At 39.0% G+C, this 23290-nt stretch overlaps 1 protein-coding gene across 1 annotated transcript in view; it reads left to right on the top strand.

Moving 5' to 3' along the window:
* The window catches only part of LOC124265188 (solute carrier family 23 member 1-like), a gene marked incomplete at its 3' end in the record, with an annotated part of 28149 nt that extends 5140 nt beyond the window's left edge, over positions 1–23009 (top strand). Inside the window, exons 3-13 of the mRNA XM_046699977.1 lie at positions 6328–6382; positions 11783–11971; positions 13229–13386; positions 13754–13842; positions 15433–15494; positions 16765–16946; positions 17967–18087; positions 20317–20473; positions 20986–21239; positions 22222–22495; positions 22914–23009. Of these exons, the coding sequence (XP_046555933.1) occupies positions 6328–6382; positions 11783–11971; positions 13229–13386; positions 13754–13842; positions 15433–15494; positions 16765–16946; positions 17967–18087; positions 20317–20473; positions 20986–21239; positions 22222–22495; positions 22914–23009 (1637 nt within the window). The remainder of the gene's footprint in view (positions 1–6327; positions 6383–11782; positions 11972–13228; positions 13387–13753; positions 13843–15432; positions 15495–16764; positions 16947–17966; positions 18088–20316; positions 20474–20985; positions 21240–22221; positions 22496–22913) is intronic.
* Between the last annotated feature and the right edge of the window lie 281 nt (positions 23010–23290).

The following is a 23290-nucleotide window of genomic DNA, read 5'->3' on the forward strand; positions in this document are numbered from 1 at the left end:
TACATTCACAAGTTATGCAGAATGGTAGTGAGTTACAAAGTCACATCGGCAGCCATATCGTGAAAGTCGTAAATCTAAATTTGTAAATGTGTACATGAAATAAAAACAAACTTATATACCTACCTGTCTTCTAAGGACAGTAAAATAACTAGTCTATCACAAATGTACACTAAAAACTGGCATGTAACCATAAACACTTTAACGGTACAGTATAAAAATGGGCTATAGATTGCCAACACCTGAAGGTTGATCAACATACTAGGGACTACGGGAACGTACAGTACTTTTGCTTCCTGCATGGACCCTAGCTGGATTCTGTATATAGAAATTATCTTGCAAATGTAACAGTAAGTAAATATTGTCCCCCAATGGAACAGCACAAAGTTAAGTTTGCCATTTCATCTAAGCTGAAACCAACAGAAACCTAGCGGAAACCTACATTACCCAGTATTCAAAAGGTTTCTCCAATAGCGGAAACTAAGTCATTTTGCTATGAATGTTTCAGCGAACTGAAACTAAATGGAAACGCATAATGATAGTTTCAGTTGTAGAAACTTGACGGAAACCTAGATTTGTTAGTTTCAGTTTTGTAAACTATGTGGAAACTCGCATTGTCTGTTTCCGGATACTCAAACCTAGCGGAAACCTACATTACCCAGTATTAATTAGGTTTCCGCAAGAACGGAAACTAAGTTATTTTTGCTGTGCATATTCCTCTGTATTCCTCTTTGTAGCTGAAATCTTGGGATGTATGATAAGAAATAATGATAAAATTAAAGGCATTGTTATTAATGATAAAGAATACAAGTTGGGCAAATAAGCTGATGATACCGAATTATTTCTTGATGGTATAGATGAGAGACTTTATGCAGCTATTGAAACAATCAATACTTATATAAGATGTCAGGTCTGAAAATAAATATAGATAAGGCTAAAGCAATCTGGATTGGCTCAAAGGCAGGTAGTGAAGAAATATTATGTAAACGTTTGTAAATTGAATTTTCTGGAAATCAAATTTACCCCAAACCTTGCTGATCTATGGGTGATTAATACAAGAAATAGACTGGAAGAAATAAACAGATTATTAGCAGTATGGAGAAAAAGACATTTCACATTGATAGGAAAAATCACTGTCATAAAAACATTAGCCCTTGCAAAATTAATGCATATTTTCAGTTCATTGCCCAATCCTCCAGATGACTTTATTAAATCCCTTGAAAATATATTTTTAATTCATTTGGAATGGTAAAAATGATTAAATAAAAAGAACCACAATGAAAAGATTGAAGACTGAAGGGGAGCTGGGCATGGTAGATATAAAAATATTTATTGAAGCTCTAAAATTATCCTCTCTTAGGCTCTACTGTAAAACAATCATCCGACAATAATCTTTGCAATATACCTTATAATGATATCTTCAAGTATGGAGCAAATATTGACAAAATACTCAACATTTAAAACCCTTATTGGAAAGATGTTTTAAAAGCATGGAACAATTATTGCAAAAAGTTCAATGCTGATTCGGACAATATTGATTACATTCTTGCAGAACCATTATGGCTCAATCATAATTATAAAAACCCTTGCCATATTATTATACACTGGGCGGATAAGGGTTTTTTGACAGTAAAGGATTTATGTGATGAACATGGATTTATGCCATTTGATAAGTTAAAGAAAAAAAAAAAAAAAAAAGAGGGACACTATTAGACTATAACTATCTACTTCACATCTTACCTGATATTTGTTAAGATGTTATTAAAAGGACAAGAATAATTCCTTCCTACAATTTATACATCAATGTTTAACAAAGAAATATGTTAAAGCTCTCCAAAGGTATCTAAAAATGATAACCTTGAAATTTGTACTAAATGGGAAATTATGTTCAATGATTGTGAATTTGATTGGTACAAAATGTTTAACTTTTATAGACATGGATTGAAAGACGTTAAACTTCTTGATTTTCAATACAGATTTTTGCAAAATGTTATTTATACTAAAACAGAATTATCGAAAATGAACATGATTGACAATGGTTTGTGTAGTGTTGCAATGGTGTTTCTGAGAGCATTTGTCATGTTTATTGGAAATGTTGTGAAAGCATGAAATTCTGGAATGATATAGAACTCTGGATTAATAACTATTTACCACGAAAAATAAACATCACAAAATATTGATTTAGTTTGGTTCATTGCATAATGATGTATTACTAAATCAAATCATTATCTCTGCCCAAAAACATAGCAATTTATGTAACATAAAAAAAACAATTCCAAAATTCAGTAATTATAAAAAGGTATTAAAAGAGATATTTTCTGTAGAAACATTTATTTCAAAGAGAAACAATAAAATTGAAAAAATCAGTCTTAAATGGAATTCACTCATCCCAATATTCAGCAACTAATTATTATTACATCTCTACAGCAATGTATCTTCACCTTTTCTGTGTCTGTTGCTACCGTATACCCTTGTTGTTGACTTTGTAACCATGGGAACAAATTTAAAAAAACAAAACAAAAAACTTTAAAGCATAATTACTGCTAGGTTAGAAGTTACTTTGGCTGAATAATAATTCAAATGAAAACATCAATTGAGAATAAAATTATTTCTGCAACGAAATGCAAACATAACTTTAGAATTTAAATTCCTATTCAATAACCATAAGCATGATAAAAAAAAAACAATACTCAAAAAATGACATTACTCAAATACCTTCAAAATTGAAATATAACCTAGAAAACACATGAGATAAACTAACATTTGTGTTCCAAAACTCTTGTCATTCACACATGTCTGTACACCATGAGGCCTTCCACTGTTATGCCATGTGGCTGGATTGCATGAACTGCACATGCTTTTGAGTCACATGACCGAACAATGCCCAACCACCTCTCTAGACTTTCTGCTAGGCTCTTATGAAATTTAATTACATGAAATTTCAAATGAAATTACTTCTTGTGTTTTGGTAACTTGTAAGAATATGATTTAAATATAATTTAAATGACAGAAAACTACTTTTGGAAACAAAATTATGAAAACAGTTTGTAATTAGCATTGAAAACAAAATCTGCATTCACAGATGTTATGCCTATTCCTTTGGAGTAGTTGATTGGACTAAGCAAGACATCCAGTGTCTTGACCGCCTGATCAGAAGGATCATGTCTGATAACAGAGCTCACAGGCCTCGTTCCTCTGTTAATCGTTTATATATGCCAATCAATTCTGGAGGTCGGGGTTTGATTAATGTGGAGGCACTTCATGATAGATTTTTATTGTGTACTTTTGCACATATGTATTTATCGGATGATCCTCTCGTGATGCATGTGAAGACTCATGATGAAAACAAGGAATTCCACAGCTATTTTACGCGTGCCAAGGTTGTTGGACAGAATCTGAAATTTGAGGTTGATTTTGCTGATGGCGATGTACTGCTGGACGGTACAGCGATGGGAGGAAACCAAGTTATTCAGCAAGTCTGCCCAGAGTCGGACATTTGTGGAGAGGTTTTCTGAGAAACCATTGCATCGTGTGTACATGCAGTGTGTGGAACAGAATAGCAATCCCACCGACTCCTTCGCCTGGATGAAGTCGGCTGGTCTTAAATGTGAAACAGAGGGCTTTCTTTTTGCTGCTCAAGAACAGTCACTTCCCACTCGCAACCGCCAAAATGTGATTCTTAAAGAAAATATCAACATGAAATGTAAACTGTCCAACACCTTGTCAGTGGATGCCATTCCTTGGCACCAACAGCATATCTTAAACGACATGATGGCATGGCTCGTTGCTTTTATTACCGTCTCCGCCATGCCTGTTGCTTTGACTCTGAGGTCCATCCTAGGTACGACCCTGAACATGCCCAGGGCGTCTTGGAAAATGATGCTTTCAAATTACTGCGGGATAGGCCAATATACAGCCTTTAGAAGAATTCCAGCCAGCAAACCTGATCTTGTCCTTTTTGATAAAGCCAATGAATTTATTTATATCATTGAATTGTCTGTCCCTTTTGGCAACAACGTGATTGGCAAGATTCAGGAAAAGCATGCCAAATATGCAGACCTCGCCTTTGAAATGTCTCGCTTGCATCCCAAGTACACTGTCGTCAGACTCCCTATTGTTCTCGGTGCTCTTGGTTTGGTACCTCCTGATCTCTTGGCGCCGATCAGGAGAGTGCCCGGGTTCTCCCGGGAGCACAGCCCTTCTGACAATCTGGGTAATGCAGAAGGCTGCAGTGTTGGGGAGTCTACATATTGTCCGTGGTGGGTTCGACTAGGCAGCATTTCCTGGGAGAAGTCCCATTCGCTGTCTGGGCTGCGTGTAGAGGGGGCGAGCTGATGATGAGCCTTACCAGCCTGACTGTGCCAGGATCACCCGAACCCTCTCTGCTGCATACTATCTTTAATCTGTAAAAAATAATGAGAAGTTTTATAATGCGCTAATCTCCACGCAACGAAGCATGCTCAAAGCGCCAACAACCTGATTATTATTACCCCGGATAACCCAAGCTGCCTGTTAGGCGCTAGAAGGTTATAGTCACATGACTTTATCCAACCGGGTACCCATTTTCTGCTGGGTGAACAGAGGCAATGTTGAACAAACTCACTTGCCTAAGGTGAGACCACATGTATCACATGTGCTTCGTTGTGGGGCAGGACGGAAGTCCTAGAAACTCTCAAGAGTCAAGCCGTCAAACACGGTCTTCCATCCAAGGTCTGTCCGAGCTCACCGTTGCGTTTCATTCATTCCGTGTCGTTCCGTTCCGCACCGCAACGTACCATACCATTCGTTCGTTCGTTCGTTCGTTCGTTCGTTCGTTCGTTCCTTCATTCATTCGATAACCACAGATAAACTTGTTCTCCATGCTCAAGAAGGATGGCTGTGAAATGTATCTACTTCCCCGGTGCGCACCGGGTAGTAATCGAAAAACACCGACATTTTTTCCAACACTGTTTTCTGGCTACATGAAAGTATGACAAATACTGGACTTTTGTAACCGGGTCTCTTATATAGTGAAGCTCTCTCCAATACTTACGGTATTGTTTTAATAACTGTCAACCTGATCCTGCGAGTTATAAATAGGTAGTAATATTTCTGGACCTTGTTGATTTCACATTTATTCGCGTTTCAGTTTGGGAATCAGCACGGAACAAATTAAAGCTAATGCACTCACAACATACGAACGTATTTCTATGAAGCGATATGCTAATAATATACCGATATTCTTGTTACCCATTGTACTCGTGCATTATACTGACGATTCATTATCATATTACAAGAAAATGTTTTGAAACTGTTTTTGTCTAAGTGAACAGCGCTGATTGTAACTGCACGTACGCTTTTCAGTTGACTAACTCTAGACATAGTCCTTTTCCTCATTTCAGTGAGCTGAAATGAATATCATTTCCTTTCATTTGGAAATAATGGTAGGATATATGTATCACTGCGTGTTTTTACAATGAAGAATTAATAGGTTTGCTAAAACAGATGTTTTAACGCAAAACACCATGTTGTCTGCCGTAAATTCACACCCTCCTGACTGTTGTACTCAGAGATCAATAAAACCTCTGCTTGCGTAAAGCACAACATCGGAACCAATGTGCGCAAAAAGGAATAGCAGCATCAGTAAGAATGTGATTTGGATCTGGTTTCTGTGTTAACAATCCAACATGCTTTGTAACTACTGCTGAACCTGCTACTATCAACAAATGTGAGCTACCATTATATACCTCCGTCAGGGTTAAATATTCGTGTCAAATGAAAACCGTTTCTTCAACTACAACCACGTTAACGCTGGTACAGGGTCGGGTCGTCATTTTGAAGAGGCAGGTGAGCAGGTTTATGGTGTGGCAGGTTGTTAACAATCAGGAGACTTATCCCTGGAAGTGTGTTCTGGACGTTGTCGTAGTTTTTATTCATGAGAATGGTGAGCTTTTTGTGTCGCTGTCATGTTGGGATGGTGTGGAGGCAGGATAAGATGCAGCTATTGTCTGTTCATCTTCCTGTAGACACTTCACTAGTTCTGAAAACCCGGGAAACCCTGTTAGAATTGGTCTTCATCAACCCATGCTTGTCCTAAGAGGCTACGAAGAGGATCGAGTTGTCAGGCTCGCTGACTTGGATGACACCTATCATCGTATCCCAATTCCGTAGACCGATGTTCATGCTGTTGATCACTGGATTGTCGGTTCCAGACACGATTATTTACAGACAGCCGGCATAAAGCTTGAATGATGTCGAGTGCGGCGTTAAACAAACAAACACAGTGCTGAAACTATGACATCTGTATGAACCAAAGAACTACCTCCAGGGTTTAGGTTCCTTATTTTTCAGATCCCAGATCCCAGATCTCAACACTCCTTGTCTGGTTATTGGCCACAGCTGCAAGGTTTGACCGTTCTGACAATCTGAACCACCGTGGTAAAGTCCCGATAATATGCTGCTGCAGTTTCTGCTATTGTAAGAGATTTGTAACAGTCCTGTGATTACTCAGCTATTTCCTGCAATAATATGGTTTTCTAACAGTTATTGAATTCGGTTTAGAATTGATACTCTCAACAGCTGACGACAAATGTATAATTAGTTTAAAAGCAGCGGAGCGGACAAGACTGAGCATTTAGGGTACTAAAATGTAGACTATAATGAGTCAAATTATAGTGGTTGAAACGGAAGCACTGTTGGAATTGCCATGTGCTGATGGCTTACATATTGCTGGATCATGGTAAGAATTATGCTGGACCTCGTTATATGAAATATGTAATCGGACAGAGATATTCGTTTTGATCATCAAACAACATACAACATCCATGCATTTACTTTTTTAACGTAGATATTAACTTACAAATATGACATTATAAAATCATATTCCTGTATATATTCTCCCCTAAAAGAGACGCATAGGTGTATTTTCACGATCTTAATCTGCTGACTTTAAAGTGAGATAACACATGTAATCTTGGATCAGTTGCAGCCTATTTTCACAGTATAAACGATCAAATGTCTGTTAACATGTATATGTTATACACGGTTTAATAAGTCAAGTCGTCCGTTCCCAGTTGGGCTTTTTCTTTAATTTTTGCTGTGGTCATCATGAGCCCCAAAACTGCTCTGCACCGTTTCGGCATGGACGACTGAATAATCTGTAAATTTGACCTTGTGGAATTCTTGGCCATTACTCTTGCAATGCCCGTGACATTTGGTCTAACATCTAGGTCTCTGGTTGACGTTCAACTTACGCGTCGGCCGAGGTTATCCCACAAATGCTTGATGGGGTTGAGGTCATGGAATCACTGTAATGTTCTCACTCTGAGGATTCTGTACAGTGGCATGTGTTGTGTGAGGCATGGCATTGTCTTGCAGGAACAACTCCCTCGGGCCAACAATGATCGGAAGCATGTGAATCCTTAAGACGTCCTCTCTGTAACGAATAGCAGTTACATTGCACTGAGAGCAAATAAAGTTAGATTTCTCAGTGTAGGATAACCTGACGACACAATTCTAGGCAAAACGTTCATTTTGACGTCGATAGACACGTACTCTTCCGTGACAGCACTGAAGCAGACAGCGTGATTCGTTACCGAACCATACATGTCGCCAGGTTTGTAGATTTCAGAATCGAATGGTATTGCTCTACTTGACCATCGATATCGATGTAGTCGTCAAATTAGGGGTCAAAATAGGGTCTTCTGGCTCGAGGTAAAGCTTCTCGTAAACGATTACGAATGGTTTGCACCGACACTCTCCGCAAACCAGGCACTGCACTTGCAGTTGCAGTTGCTGTGACAGTTCGATTCCGCAAATGAAGTACCCGGATGTACCTGTCCTGCGCTGCAGTGGTAATCCGAGGTCTACTACATCGAGGTCGATCCTGCGTAGAATAGGTTCATTGATATCGGTGCCATAAACGACTGATAGTACTCTGGGAAACATTGAGGTGTCGTGTAACGGCAGACTGAGACTCCCCAGCCTCCAGACGTCCAATGGTAATGTTTTGATATACAGCAGTGGATCGCGACATAACAATTCTTTCATTTAGCTAAAAATATGGCAAATATCTCAAATATCTAAAAGCAAAAGGCCTTACACAGGCAATTTCCCTCCTCATGATTACTCAGAACTGCAAGTGCATATTGCGTACCCCCTTTTCTCCTTGAATTCTTCATTCAAGTTGACACTTTGGAACGTAAACGTGCATTTAATTTTCCACAGATGCGTTTCAGCGCTTTGCATACGTTCCATATACACATACCACCATAATATATAATGGCAAAACCATAACGATCAACCATATATGAAATTTCATATACTAGTATCCAAATCACCATGCGTTTCTTTTTTAAGAGAGTATAGAGGATCTGTGTGATAAAGGTCGTGAATGCTAACAGAAAATGATGTACAACACTTTACGTATGTGCATATTTGATCAGCGTAATCGGACTTATGCATATAAATAAATGGGTCGATGTGACAATTATTATCACAAAATTCATTGTTACATTAATCATCTAAGCTTGGTTGATATCACCGCCGACACATGTTACAGTTATAACTATAATACTGTCAGTTATATATATCGGACATGTCATCAGTTGTGAGAGGACGTCAAACCTATTGCGCCTAGCGAAGAAACTTTGCAAGTAGATGGTTCCTCAGAAATAAGTTGTGAAATGCAGACGGGTATTCGGGTAAGTATGTTTAGTGCTCTTGTTATTCTTGTGTATTCACATTATCCGAATCACAACACAAATCTTCAGACAGGAACATTGCAACGATGGTAGAATGATAAAAGTGACAACATCATTTCCACCATCATTCATAAGAGATCATTGCTAAACAGTGTTTACAATATGCATGATACTGGTAATCTTGCAATGCTAGTCTCTGACCTGAAGGTGGGTCTTGAGAAACAGATATTATGTTTGATAAAATATTTTTGCAAAAAATATATAAAAAATCTATCTGATAAAATAGAAAAAAATTATTTTTTTTCATTCATGAAACTACAGATATGTTGACTAACCAAAACTGTTTTGAAGCGCATCTAGAGGATATGTTTGTTTCAGCTCATGTATGAGACACAAACAAGACAAGGGAAATACAAATAGATGTGTAACTATTATATAAAGAATTCAACAGAAACTGTCCAAATTTCAGGACCGCGTGACGTATTGACTTACGCAAAAACATGCACGGCTAAGATAGTATACGCAAATTATCGATAAATTCTAATGCGTGCGTGCGTGCGTGCGTGTGTGTGTGTGTGCCATCCGTAAGTGTACACATGTTCTTCTGTGAACACCCAGCGCATTTCGTAAAGGTCGGTCAATGGTAGTGAGTAGACTTAAAGCACTCACTATGTGTTATGCACATATATATGGTTACATCGAAGTTGAATTTCTCCACTAACTTGGGGGAACCAACTACAAACCTTAAGCAGGTGAACTGCACGAGGATCATGCATCAAATTGCTGAAAAACATGTGCAAATATCGTGCATGTGAACAGCTACGTTTTGGTGTAAAATTTGTTAAGAATTCGCAAATTTTCACTGAGTTTCATCATTTGTTGAACTCATAACAATAATCTTTTAAATTTGTTTCATAATACATCATTTCATGTGTAAACAGTACCTTTAAACAGTATGGGATATTTTGCAAAATCTAGTTTTGAACAGTTGACTGAAGTAAGTGGCTACATTTACACTAGTGAGTCTAAACTTTTGACGGGTAGTATATTTGACATTTTCTTTGATGTGAACGTCGTGTGAATGGCAAATTGCGTTGTGGAAAGTTGAAGTAATATTATAGGCAACAAAATATTTGAAACATTTAAAATCTACCGCCTGTTTCAATCTAATGTTGTGATTGTGAAAATGTTGATGGGGATTTGTGGCTTTCCTACACGAACAATATCCAGTAATGCTATATTTATATATCAAAGTTGAATTATAAATGTTTAACACTGCAGCATGTACGTATTTCCTTTGGAGTGTAATATTCACGATTGTAATTTCATATACACTTGAAAAGCCTTATCATGTTATGTTTTAACACCTTGTGTCGATGGCGATTCAGAAACACCCACCCTACAATCAGTCGACTCTTCTTTCAGTCGAAAGTTCTTATCAATAAAGAAATGATTGTGTGGCATCTATTTACCGAAAATATCAAGTCCCATATTGCCTTTGCTGTAATAACCTGCAAGCGCTTCATCCATCCATCCATCTGACTGAAGCAGCGTGTGTCGCGATCAGAGAAACCTACTAGCAAGAACCATAGCTACATGGCACCGGCACTGGAATTAAACATGTCACGTGCTTCAAAGTCGTCATGTGATTAAACGTTAAGTTATGCTTGGTGGGAGCATCGACTTTAATACATATGAAACCAAAGCCTAATTTTGTAATGGTAGAGTATATTGTAAGAAAAAGTGGCTGAACAGTTGACACAACATGTTTTTCAATACACATTAAGTTATTGTGGCGAATATATGTTTTAAACTAAACTTCGAATGAGCCAAATACTAGAATTCATCACTTTTTTAAAGAAAATGCCTGAAGGATGACGAAGAAGATTTGGTGATCAAACGGAGTTTGAAGCGTAAACAACGTAACATATATTGGACTGACACCCCCTCGCCTATTTGTACTATATATAGTACAATGGTCATTTCAATAACTACATGTATATGATTAAAGGTTTAAATTTAAGTTCTGATGAAATCATGGAAATGAAAAATATACATGGTTCGCAGCGTAGCCACCATTGTAGCCACCAGTAATGACAAGAAACATGGATGAACGGCTTCTATATTACAATACATTGCAGTGTAGATTCCACCACCCAGGGAACAACACGAACTACTAGGAGCAGTTTACTAAACATGCAGTGAAACATGCAGACCCCGAAATAAATAACGTTATAACTTGGTGTCGTGTCTGTCTGACTATATCCATGACAAGCCATAGTATTCATAGAGGATATTATATGAGTGCCCATGTCAAACTATGTTTACGACACGAGCGAGAGCGAAGGATATACTAATATATAGGCACGAGTGTTGTGAACATAGTATGATATGGGAACGAATGTAATATTCTATTTATTGCCGAAGTCATCAAATTGAGAAAAATAAACCCAAATCTACTTTCAAGCAAAGGCTGGCTACCTGCCATCGCCGCATGTAGAACGCAACATCATAGAAGAAACTTGACGTCATAGCATTATTCATGACGTCACGTCAGTGATATTTTGCCCTAGGGTATCTTAAGAAAAATATGAACCTCGTAGGTGATAAAGTGCGATAATATCAAGCCCTCACTAACAACCTCAAAGACGTCAACATCAGACTCCAAGAAGCCCTTGACATAAAAAAACCCCCTATCACCCATCATCTGAAACCAGGGCTGCAACATATCCCCGGCTTACTATCAAGTCATCATTGACTCAAGGCAGACATAATCCTTTTGGGTTGTTTGTTCACACGACTGGCTTCATTTGTAAGCACCTGATTTACCTTAAACCTCCTACAGTGACTCCTTAACTGACTTCTTTTCCCTCCATACATGCCTCCCAACACTACCCTGTCCATCACGTGCTTGATAAAGGTGGAACAATCTACAATGAGACGTGTTAATACAGAAGCCTTTCATCCAAATATCTTATCCCTACGTCGAACTCCAACTTCTAAACACCTCACAAAGAAATTGGAATGATGTGTTCGTACCTATCCTCTCAGAGGGCCAATATATTTACTCTAAACTGTAAAACAACTGACTATGTTCCTCACAGAGAACAATGCCATCTGAAAATCACCAGTACGTTGACAATGTGCCCAGGGTAAATGAAGCCACAGACTCTCTGGCACCAGAGGATGAAGACATTTGTAACCAAAGCACCTGTTTCACACAAACAGGAAATGTCATATATGGTGTTGATGAGCTGCCGAGCCCAGTCCTGTTGCCGTTGTTTGGCATTCAGGTAAATACATCCATACTCAGTAGACGTCCCCTATTACTTATCTCGTTATGGATATAAGCTTTGGCAGTGATAGTTCTTATTGCATATTCCTGAGGCGTATATCTAATCAAGACCACAGTATATACGTTTGGATCAGAGTACTGGTATCCTAACATCTTCTGAGTGTCATCGTAACCTGTTTGGGTGGGAATATATACAATTTAGTTTCGTGATTGGCTGTTTAAAGATGGATATGTATCTTGCTCATATGCCAGTATGAAGGTAAACATTACAACTATTTACAGATTGAATTATATAAATGGCAAATTAAAATACTTAAGATAAGCAAATCTATTATCTGTCATGAATGGATCTCTACAACGACAATTATAAAGAAAGAAAATTAAAGAAACTATCGCCCCACAATAGACGTTTTGCTCATCTGCCTCTTCAAAATGACTACCCGATCTATGTACCAGCATCAACGACAAGAATTTGCAATTAAAGAGATAGCTTACAGTTAACCGTTGATACCATGTCGAACCATGACGGAGGTATATGATGATAGCTCGCATGTGATTGATAGTAGCAGCATTAGTTGTAAAACACGTTTGATTGTTAACACAGAAACTAGATCCAAAAACGCATTCTTGCTGATGCTACCATTCCATTTTTTCGCACATTGATTGGAATGATGTCGATTCTGCATGTAGAGGTTTTATTGATCTGTGTGTAAAACAATCAGAAGGGCGTGCGTTTACGGTGGACAACATGATAGGCTTTAGATTAAAACATCTCCTTTAGCAATTTGAAACCTATTCTGTACTGTTAAAGCACGCACTGATATATACTAGAGTTAGTCAACTGAAACCCTTAGATAATCATAAAAATATGCGCATGCATACGTGTTTCTCAACAAACATTACTCGGACCTCTCTATAACCGTTCCTAAACTGAAGATACCGTATGACGTACTACATATACAGATATCACAATGCTTTGAAGACATACAGTTAATGTATCCTGACAAAACGTCTTATACACACATTAATGTATCATAGATATTCCAGTATGCTATAGATATTCAGGTTACATGTTGATGAACTTGCCCCGTTCATCTTGCCTTCCTTAGAATAATAATCCTTTCCGGCTGGAATGAACAATTATTGTAAAGACTTTTTGTACTATTATTGGTGCTAAATATCTTTAACTCATATAGTCCAGTGTGGACATTTATCATAAATTGTCCATGGATGTATAACACTGTCTGTTTTTTAGCAACTGATGATGTGCATTGGTGGAGTGATATCAATCCCTCTTCTTACCTGCACAGTCATTTGTGCAGGTGAACTTCCAGAGGTGAAGGCTCGGATTCTCAGCATATCGCTCTTTGTGTGCGGTATAGGAACCATTCTCCAGAATATGTTCGGAGTCAGGTACCGCCCATTACACATATATAAGAAAGTTTTCATTCAGTTATATTGAATGTTGGACGTTGCTTTAAACACTTTCTAAAACATACAGAGTTGTAAGAGTTGTTTCTGAACTAAAAGAAGTAATATCATATTTAACACGATATGAACTTAGATCAAAATATTTTTTGGATCACATAATTTGAGCCAGTACTCCTCAGCTTATAGAACCGTACGTTGATGTTGGCTCAATAGCTCGCCTCTTCCAAATTCAAAAGGAAAAGTTGTTCATTCATTTAAACAATATTTGGTTTTTGATAAAAAAAATAGCGTTTTGAAAGGTTCACATCTGTCTAATGTGTGTGTATCTACGAAATCTTCAACATTCCAGATTACCAATAATCCAAGGTTCGTCTGCAAATTTTTTGGCAGCAATTATCTCAATGACGTCGACAGACAAATGGAAGTGTCCTGTTGAAGGTAAAGTTTGTATGTAGGTCCCCGATATTGGTCTTTGGACGTCATAGCATTATTTCTTATCAACGGAACAGTAAGGCAATTATATACCCACGAAAACGATATTCTAAAATGTCAGAAGATTACAGAAATACAAAGAATTACCGAGTGGAAATGAAAGATTCTTGAAGAGGGAAGGGTAAGATGTAGCATGTCTATCAACAGATCATCTTGGTGCCAAGTTGATGGTGTTTTGCAAGGATACAAACAAGTCAGAAATTAGAAAGAGGTGTCCAATCAGCGATTGACCTTTTGAGATGACAATATCAATAGTGATTCACCCCCTCCGTTTCTGCGTTATGATACACTTAGAATGTATCTCCAGAAGACCAAGCTCTTGTCCATATTTACTCCGTGTTTTGTCTGTCACTGTAGAGTGGCTGCTTACATGTGATTTCTACTCATCTGGTCAGGAATTTGGTGGCCTGGGCCAAGTTAATAACGATTTGATTAGCTGTTTGGGCCAGATGTATTATTGTCTGGTGTCTGATTATTCAATATATATAATACTGAAATCGTGCTGTTGACCTGGAGCGCATTAAATATTGGATACGATCAAACAGTTTGAAACATGGCAGTAGCCGTCGGAAGGTCATCTAACATATACTCATGCCAATAATGGTTGTCACCCCTTCATTTTTTTAATAGGAGAGGGATGTGGGGTGGGGTGGGGAGGGAGGGGTGACAACCATTATTGGCATGAGTATATTTGGAATGAATACATCATTTAACATGTGTCCAATACGGCAGATATCCTTTAAATCGTTGTGAATGTGGATGACCGTGGCGTACCTCAGCCTATGCAGGAAATATATGACTAACACTTCTTTTTCATTCATAAACAATGAGACGTTTCGACAGGAACACTTTATTGAACTTCATCCAATTCGCATTGTACGCAATAATAGTTCTGCAAACATTCACTACAGACAGTACACTGTAAATACTCGAGCTATATATATATATATATATATATATATATATATATATATATATATTTGCATGTACACCACAATGGGCTCCCTATGAGTGCGAATCACGGGACTACTTTCACAATGTTTAATGACATTTAGTGTAATGAGTTCGAAATTTAGTTTAATTCAATTAAAATTTGGAGCGATATCTAGGTTTACTCTGGATGGTTCTGTCATCAATGCCCTCTGGATGCGTATGTCAATGGTTACCTCTTGCTTCTGTTTGCACCATCAGATCACTCTAACAGAAAATACGCGACACATTCCAAAAGTGTGCCTCACTATTGAAAAAGCATACTATTCTGTTCTTCTGCTACATGTCTAATACATACTAATCTGTACTTCTGTTACATGTCTGATACATACTATACTGTACCATGTCTCTGATACATACTATATATCTACATGTATACCACATTACTATGTATGTTCCACTTGTTCACACATTGTATATCCTCCACGTAGCCTGATATTGCAAACTATCCGTCACGTCTGGTATTTGGAAATATGTCTAAATAATCTCTTCTGCACTTTGTGACTTTGCCACATCTCGAGATCATCGGTTGTATTGTTCGCGCAGGAACATCACCACACCAAGCTAACGGGACTAACGACATGCCTTGGGTAGTCCTGGTGCGAGAGGTAAGATATTATGAGAATACACAAAACACAGTACTACCTCAGGTTTCAATGTTCCAGCTCGGAAGATTCACTGTTCATCAGATAATGACTAATAATGAGTTGACCTTGGTAACAGTATCCATCTTAACAGGTCAACATCGAATCTGCGTCTGGTGCAGTTCAAATAGCACTTACCTAGACAATCTATGATGCAAAACTGTTTGTATTATATATGAACCAGTTTAAGTACACTAAAGGCCAAAAGAAACGTTACCCTCCTTCCTTAATGAAGGGGGTACCTATCTTTAACTGGCGTTGTGATGCGTGGACGTCCATTTCTTGGGCTGTCTAAGGGGACCCCAGTCTGTCTGAAGCCCTGAATAAGTCTTATAACCGTGATACGATGGCATCCGATGGCGTTGGCAACGGCATTGTATGTTGACCCCATCTGTACCATTACAATAACTCCTTCTCTCTCTTCAGCTGTTAATCGTGGCATATTTCTCTTACTTGAGAATAATATCATGCATGCTAGGCTCTCTTTGTACCCTACAGAATCATTCTACATGTAAAGTGGATGCAAATACTGCTTGAATATTGCTGCGTTTTGGCGATTGATATTGCTATGTGTAAACAGAAAATTGAAAATTGTTACTTTGCAAGCAAAAATGTGAACAAAGATAATTTAAGATGTTCCCAAACATTTTTTCACAATATCACAGACACGTTTTACTTGTTTTCACTAATGCAAATCAGCAGAAAATGTTTTAAAAGACTGTAATCATAGGAATGATTATTTTACACACAACTTTTACAACAGTTGTTTCTTGTTTTAATAGTTGAAAAATGGTGTCTTTAAATGGTTTATCTTTGTCTCAAACAAGGTTTTTATTTCAACTTTTCTTTTGGACATCTAAATCACTGTTATTGGTTTATTGCGGCATGGACGAACATAGGACAATTTAACTCTTCTGAAAAAGATGCATTTCACCTAAATATGAATGCATATGAGAAATATTTTTCGTGATTTGCATAAAGCTGTGTTGTTCAGCTTTCTTGTAAACTAATACCTTCTAACATATCTTTGATAGTTTTTGAGTAATTCGTAAATGTATGAGGGTAACGTTTCTTTTGGCGTTTAGTGTATTGTTTAAAACGGATCATGCTTAAAAGATCACCGCATATCGAACACATTTTTTTTGCTTTCAGACTTAACTTTATTTCTCTATATTTACAACATGATTAAATACGTACCAACATGAGTAACTTGTCTAATCCGATTTCTAAATAGATTCAGGGTAACTCCATGCTGGCATCTCTGACACAGATTGTGTTGGGGGCAACAGGTGTCCTTGGTTTACTGCTGAGATTCATAGGGCCACTGACCATCGCTCCATCTATTGCACTGGTTGGCCTGTCTCTCGTCCCGCTTGTGGCCACCATGTGTCAAGACCAGTGGGGCATCAGCATTGGGTAAGACCATTTTGCATTTTGTTTAGTGTGTAAGAACCAATTCATAACATGGCAACATAGTCACACTTTGTCATATTATTCTCGTGTATCCCACCTTTTCGAAATGACCTAATTGTATCATTTTGAGGTAAGGCGATATATTTGGATAGGTACTGTTGAATTGTCGTCGTCGTCCAGACTCGAGTATTTACACACCGTCGCCATATAGCTGGAATAATGGTGAGTACGTCGTTAAGCAATAGTGTGAGTGAGTTAAATTTAAGGTCACATTGGCAGTACTTCAGCCATGTCGTGACAAAGTGAGTGGTATATAAAAAAATAGACTTAAACAATATAAATGTCTGTCGACAAAGGACAGTGAAATATCTAGATTATCACAGATGAAAACTTAAAACTAGCATGTAATCATGAAACAATATTTCTACAGAACAACACAATATGATTAATGGCCTTTAGATAGCCAATAACTGAAGGCAGATCACCATACTAAGAACCATAGGGACTTATAGTACTTTTGCTACTAGAAAAAACTATTTTATACATATCGCACAGTTACTTTTTCCGTGAATATGTGTGCAGTAATGGCATCACTTCATGTATTTGTTTTATGAAGGCACGCTCATACATTATCAAGTAAATATTACACGATCTCATGACAAAAAAATCATTTTATTTATCATCATGTCGTGTAAAACAGATAAACAAACGCCCAAAAGACCCACACGGGCTATAGCACATAGCCAGTGTTACATTTCAATGATGTAGAGACGTCACTGAACCACATAAAAGTCATTGCCTGTCGTATTATCTGAAAGGAAAAGAATATTTTCCAGCTCTTGTCCGTCTTAGTAAGAAACCAGTTCCGACATCTCTTCTCAATACGCCACTTTCAAGATAATACATTATGAGCATTGCACAAATAAATAAACCAAAATCTTCCCTCGTTATACAACATTCGTTTTGACATGAACGAATATATGGATGTATCATCATTTCATAACGTCTCATTTTTACTGACAGTACGATGGTCCTTGTGGTATTTTTCGCCTTGTTCCTGGGGACATTCCAAATTCCTATTCCAGTTTATACGAGAACGAAACGGTGCCACACAGAACGTTATCCTTTGTTCCAGCTAGCTCCGGTGAGTTGTTTGTTTTTTTACTTTCACACCAGCTTTACAATGTCAGAAGGGAACTTAGTTGGATTCTGTCATAAATTTGACGTTTTAGTTTTTACACTACTATCTCAGATGACAAACTTAAGTAAACGTCTTCATCCCTTGATTCGTGTGTATTTGGTTTCCAAAAGTTGTGACCATCTTCAGAGTTTAAGACCAAATGCCATCTGCAGGTTATTTAGTAACCAGTATCTGAAATGTTGGCCATATTCGTCGATAATAATTATGAAAAATTCGGGTAAGGCATTTAGACAGGAAGTATACATTCCCATGGGCAAGCGAGGTAGTTAATATATTTTACTCACGCTTCGCGTATGTAGATGATCTGATGTCGTCCAATAACCGTCAAATATCCCACTCTTTGACACTGATCTACACACCTGAACTGGGAATAGGGGAGGCCAGTGAGACAGCTTCGTTTGTTTCACATTTAGACTTAAGCACGGAGATTCAGATTGACAAAGTTCTCTCCACTATAGTATCTGACAAAGGGAGGAGTTGAACTTGTCGAGCAATATAACAGATGCTCCAGCCATTATGGTTCACATTTCACAACGTTTGCGGTGCAATCTTACATCCTCTTCCTGCAAAGATTTCAAATGCACCATGGAACTCTTGCTCTGTACCTGTTTGATCAAGGTTACGACATTCCGCCCCTCAATAAAGCTTCCTAAAACCATTAGTGGCAGACATGTGGATGACATTTCTAAATTGACGCACCAGTGACAAAAATTATGTCCAATGCCAATCCCAAAATAGATTTGTACCATTTATAAACATGTTGGTGCAGATGAACAAGTAACTTGTCTTAGTATAGGTTTTGTAACGGGAGCCACCGCGTCGGCAGTATACTCTCTTGCGAAAGCATGGTATTATCGCTACTTAATAGTAAACACCTGTATGTGATGTACCTGGATACAACATGCAAATAGTCGCGTTTAACGCATGGTCAGCAGGTATTGGCAGTGTCACTGTGATGACATTGACACCCGCAGTTTTGATCTGACAACAAATGGAAATCCACTGAACATAATTGAAAACGCGACACCTGTAAATTTTGAAATATGGTAATAGGATTGTTTTGAGAGTGAAAATGAACGTTGGAAATGTTGTTAATAACACAAAAAACAATAAATAATTCTGTACAGTAAAGAAGGGATTGCCGAACACATCACATGATAACAACAAAATTCATGCACAACATACACGAAAAGCACAAATTGCATGCGTAAAACATGCTGATTAGGGTATTAATGACCGTCAGCAAAAAACCGTTCTCATTTTAGATGTACCTCCGCACGTAAAGTTTATTTTGCAATGCCAAGATTGTCACCAGAGGAACGAGAACGGGTGTTGGGCATGTTGCAGGATTGCACATCAAGCAGGAGTATTGCCAGACGATTTGGTTGCCATCATTCCACCATCATAAGACTTTGTTACCACCCCTCGCCAAGATCGAGACATTGTTCGGCGCCATATTCGGGATAGTACTTTGCCGGCTGCCAGAACCGCCAACGCTGTCCAAGGCCGACGTAGTTTGATCAGTGCTTCCACCGTCCGACGCCGTCTTCGTGCGGCAGGTTTACGGTGTCGACGCCCTCATGTTGGACCCATCCTGACTGATAGACATCGCCGTAAACGCCGACGATGGGTTGAACAGCATCTTTTGTGGTTGTTACGACGTTGGCATGGTGTTGTGTTCTCCGACGAGTCACGTTTTCACTTGGACTGACTGACTGAGTTTGGTTTTACGCCGCTTTTAGCAATATTCCAGCAACATCACGGCGGGGGACACCAGAAATGGGCTTCACACATTGTACCCATGTGGGGATTCGAACCCGGGTCTTCGGCGTGACGAGCCAACGCTTTAACCACTAGGCTACCCCACCGCCCCTTTTTCACTTGGAGACGTTGCACAGCTTGTGTTGCTGCTAACGGTGGTCATACACGTTACTGACTTCCAAATTTGACTCTTTCTTTCCAATCTTTCTTTCATGGTCAGCTGAATTAAAACTTCACTGTTTTGCTGGATTGGTTCTTGTTTCTTTTCTTTACCAATCATTGGACTACAAAAGTATGTAAAATTTACACCGATTGCTCATTTATGCTCTTGGAAACTAATACAGGTGGCGCGTTTTCAATGATGTTCAGTATATATTACAATAATATGATTGTAATTGAACATCCTTAAAGGTTCTGCTTTCCTTCGTCGTCATGTTGACCCTCTGTTGCGTGCTGACAAAAACAGGCGTGTTTCCTAGCAACAGCACAGACCCTGGTTTCCAGGCCAGGACAGATTCAAGACTCCATGTCGTGAAGGATGCCCCGTGGTTTTACTTCCCATACCCAGGTACAGGTCTCACAAGTAAATGCAGAAACATCCGTTATCAGTTTCACCGTAAAGTATATGAGTCATCGAAATGTCAGCAACAAGACATAAATGATTCTTTGTTCATCCATTTCGTAATCATTTAAAGGTCATCACGTCTACTGTCCAATGTGGTACACTATACAGTTAGAAGGAATGGTTGTTCAGCGTCTGGTAATCTAAAATATTGACTTAGAGCCTCAAGCTAAACGTGTCAAAATGTACATGTCACATTCTACAGAATTAAAGACCCTTTGTCGTTTGTTTGTCTCACTCAAAATGTTAGTTTCGTTTACATTTCGTTTTCCAGAACAACATTGAGCCTTGGTTCTACATTGTTCCTTAGTGGAAGGTCTGAGGCATCTCATTTATGTAATGTTAGACAACAAAATGACGAGTAATCTGACTGATTTTGGGTTGTTGCTTGTGCTAGGATACACTAGATTATCTGCCCACATGAGATAACGACACACTTTCACTTCTTCATACTACAGGCCACTTGGGTTGGCCCACTATCAGTGCTGCCGGATATGTGGGGATGTTGGCAGCTACCATCGCCTCCATCATAGAGTCTGTCGGAGACTACTTTGCTGCTGCCCGTGCCTGCGCCGTCCCTCCTCCCCCCTCGCATGCAGTAAATAGGGGGATTATGATGGAGGGGCTTGGATGCCTGATAGCCGGCAGTGTTGGTGCTGTGCATGGGATAACATCTTACAGCGAAAACATTGGAGCGTTAGTTGTAACCAAGGTCTGTGAAGCTAAATATCTCACAATTCATATATTATTGATAGATGCAATTATAGTCGAAATAGATTAGACACGTGTATGGGAAATATCTGTATCCCTTGAAATATAACCAGTCATGGAATTTCGAGATGGGACTGAAATTGTCTGAGCCGTTATGAAACTATGAAGAACTGCTTGATTGTGTTGCTAGTTGTTACGTATTAATAATTAATTATTTCTGGGGCCTACGTTCCTCTGCCAACGACGCCTGGATCCCTGGTGTGAAAAACGTTCTCAAATGATGTTAAAGGTCCTTACACTGCATATATGACATGATCATCATTTGCCTAATACTGTCAGACAGTGAGTCAACTATGAAATCTGGTTACGGTCTGACAGTGTCAAATCTGGTAAAGATAAAGGATGTTCGGTGCGTTCATGGGGTGATGATTACTAATCATTCAATCAGATCAGCTTGGTCTGCTTCAAAACAATATACGGGGCGGTGGGGTAGCCAAGTGGGTAAAGCGTTCGCTCGTCACGCCGAAGACCGGGTTCGATTCCCTACATGGGTACAATGTGTGAAGCCCATTTCTGGTGTCCCCCGCCGTGATGTTGCTGGAATATTGCTAAAAGCCGCGTAAAACCAAACTCGCTCAAAACAATATACATTCTCACCAGCGATTATGAACCTTGAGCGTTTGTGGTGGGAAGTCGAAAGCCATTGGAACAAGCCTGCTGAAACCTGTCATATCTCGCACAGACCACATGAAGGAGGTCTGTAAACAGACCAGACAATACAGTGATTGACATCAGGAGCGTCAATCTACACAACTTGGATCAACCGAAACAGCGAGTCTCACCACCAGAGGCGTATGTTGCTGAAGGGCTGAAGTTATTATGCCTGTTATAATTGTTTATCAAACCGTCCTCCAGCTAAATGTTTCAACTTCTGTTATTTACTGAGTTTGTTGCACAACTGACGAGCTTTTGACTTCTTCCAGGTTGCAAGCAGGTCTGTCGTCATCACGGCAGGTGTCATGCTGACTGTGTGTGGCATGCTGGGTAAATTCGGTGCTGTGGTCAGCCTCATTCCTACTCCAGTGATTGGTGGCGTGGCCCTAGTGACATTCGGAATGGTGGTCGCTGTCGGTCTGTCTACTCTGCAGTTTGTGGATTTGTCTTCATCGCGGAACCTCATGGTGCTTGGTCTGGCGTTGATGTTAGGGATGATACTACCTCAGTGGGCGAAAAACAACCCCAAAGCTATTGACACAGGTTCGTGTCCTTGAATAGCTGTTTATCGACTATCATCTCGGCAAAAAAAATCATAGACTCGTGAAGTAAGGGGTACGCAACATTTTGAAAAATTTCGGAAGAAAATTTTAAAACATGTTATTGCTACTGGAAAGTAAGGATGCATTAAAGTTGTGCCTTGTTTTACTAAACTGAGACTGTTTATTTGAGCAGCTTGTCTTGTTAGCTGGTACTATTAGGACTCAGGCTACAACGAAAAGGGCAAAGCACAAACAAAATACTCTCCTTGAACAGGGATTTAACCGTATCCTTGTTTGTGGAAATATCGCAAACCAAAGAACTCGCTTATTTGTCATGGCTAGGAAAATCAGGCAGTGTGGCGTGAGTTAGGATCCGATTGTATTTGTTGCAGGCATCAACATTTGCCATCTAATTGTAGGTAATGAAGAATTGACCCACATCTTGAAGGTCCTTCTTGGAACTCCCATGCTGGTGGGCGGCATGGTTGGGTGCATCCTCGACAACATAGCTCCAGGTAAACTGTAACACCATCAGGAGAAGATATTGCAACTTTCTTTCTGTACAGTTAATATTTTCGTTCACCGGTCTCCCAATTAATGTAGTGATAGTAAGTGGTAGTGAGTGAGTTTAGTTTTACGCCGCTTTTCGTAATATTTCACCAGTATCACGGAGCAATGAGCTTCACACATTGTGCCCATGTCGGGAATCGAACCCGGATCTTCAGCGTGACGAGCGAACGCTTTAACCACTAGGCTACTCCACCGCCCCGATAATAAGCGGTAGACATACGTTGCA

The sequence above is a fragment of the Haliotis rubra genome, unplaced genomic scaffold (assembly GCF_003918875.1).
Source record: "Haliotis rubra isolate DU_JTF1 unplaced genomic scaffold, ASM391887v1 Scf966, whole genome shotgun sequence".
In the NCBI taxonomy this organism is placed as follows: domain Eukaryota; kingdom Metazoa; phylum Mollusca; class Gastropoda; order Lepetellida; family Haliotidae; genus Haliotis; species Haliotis rubra.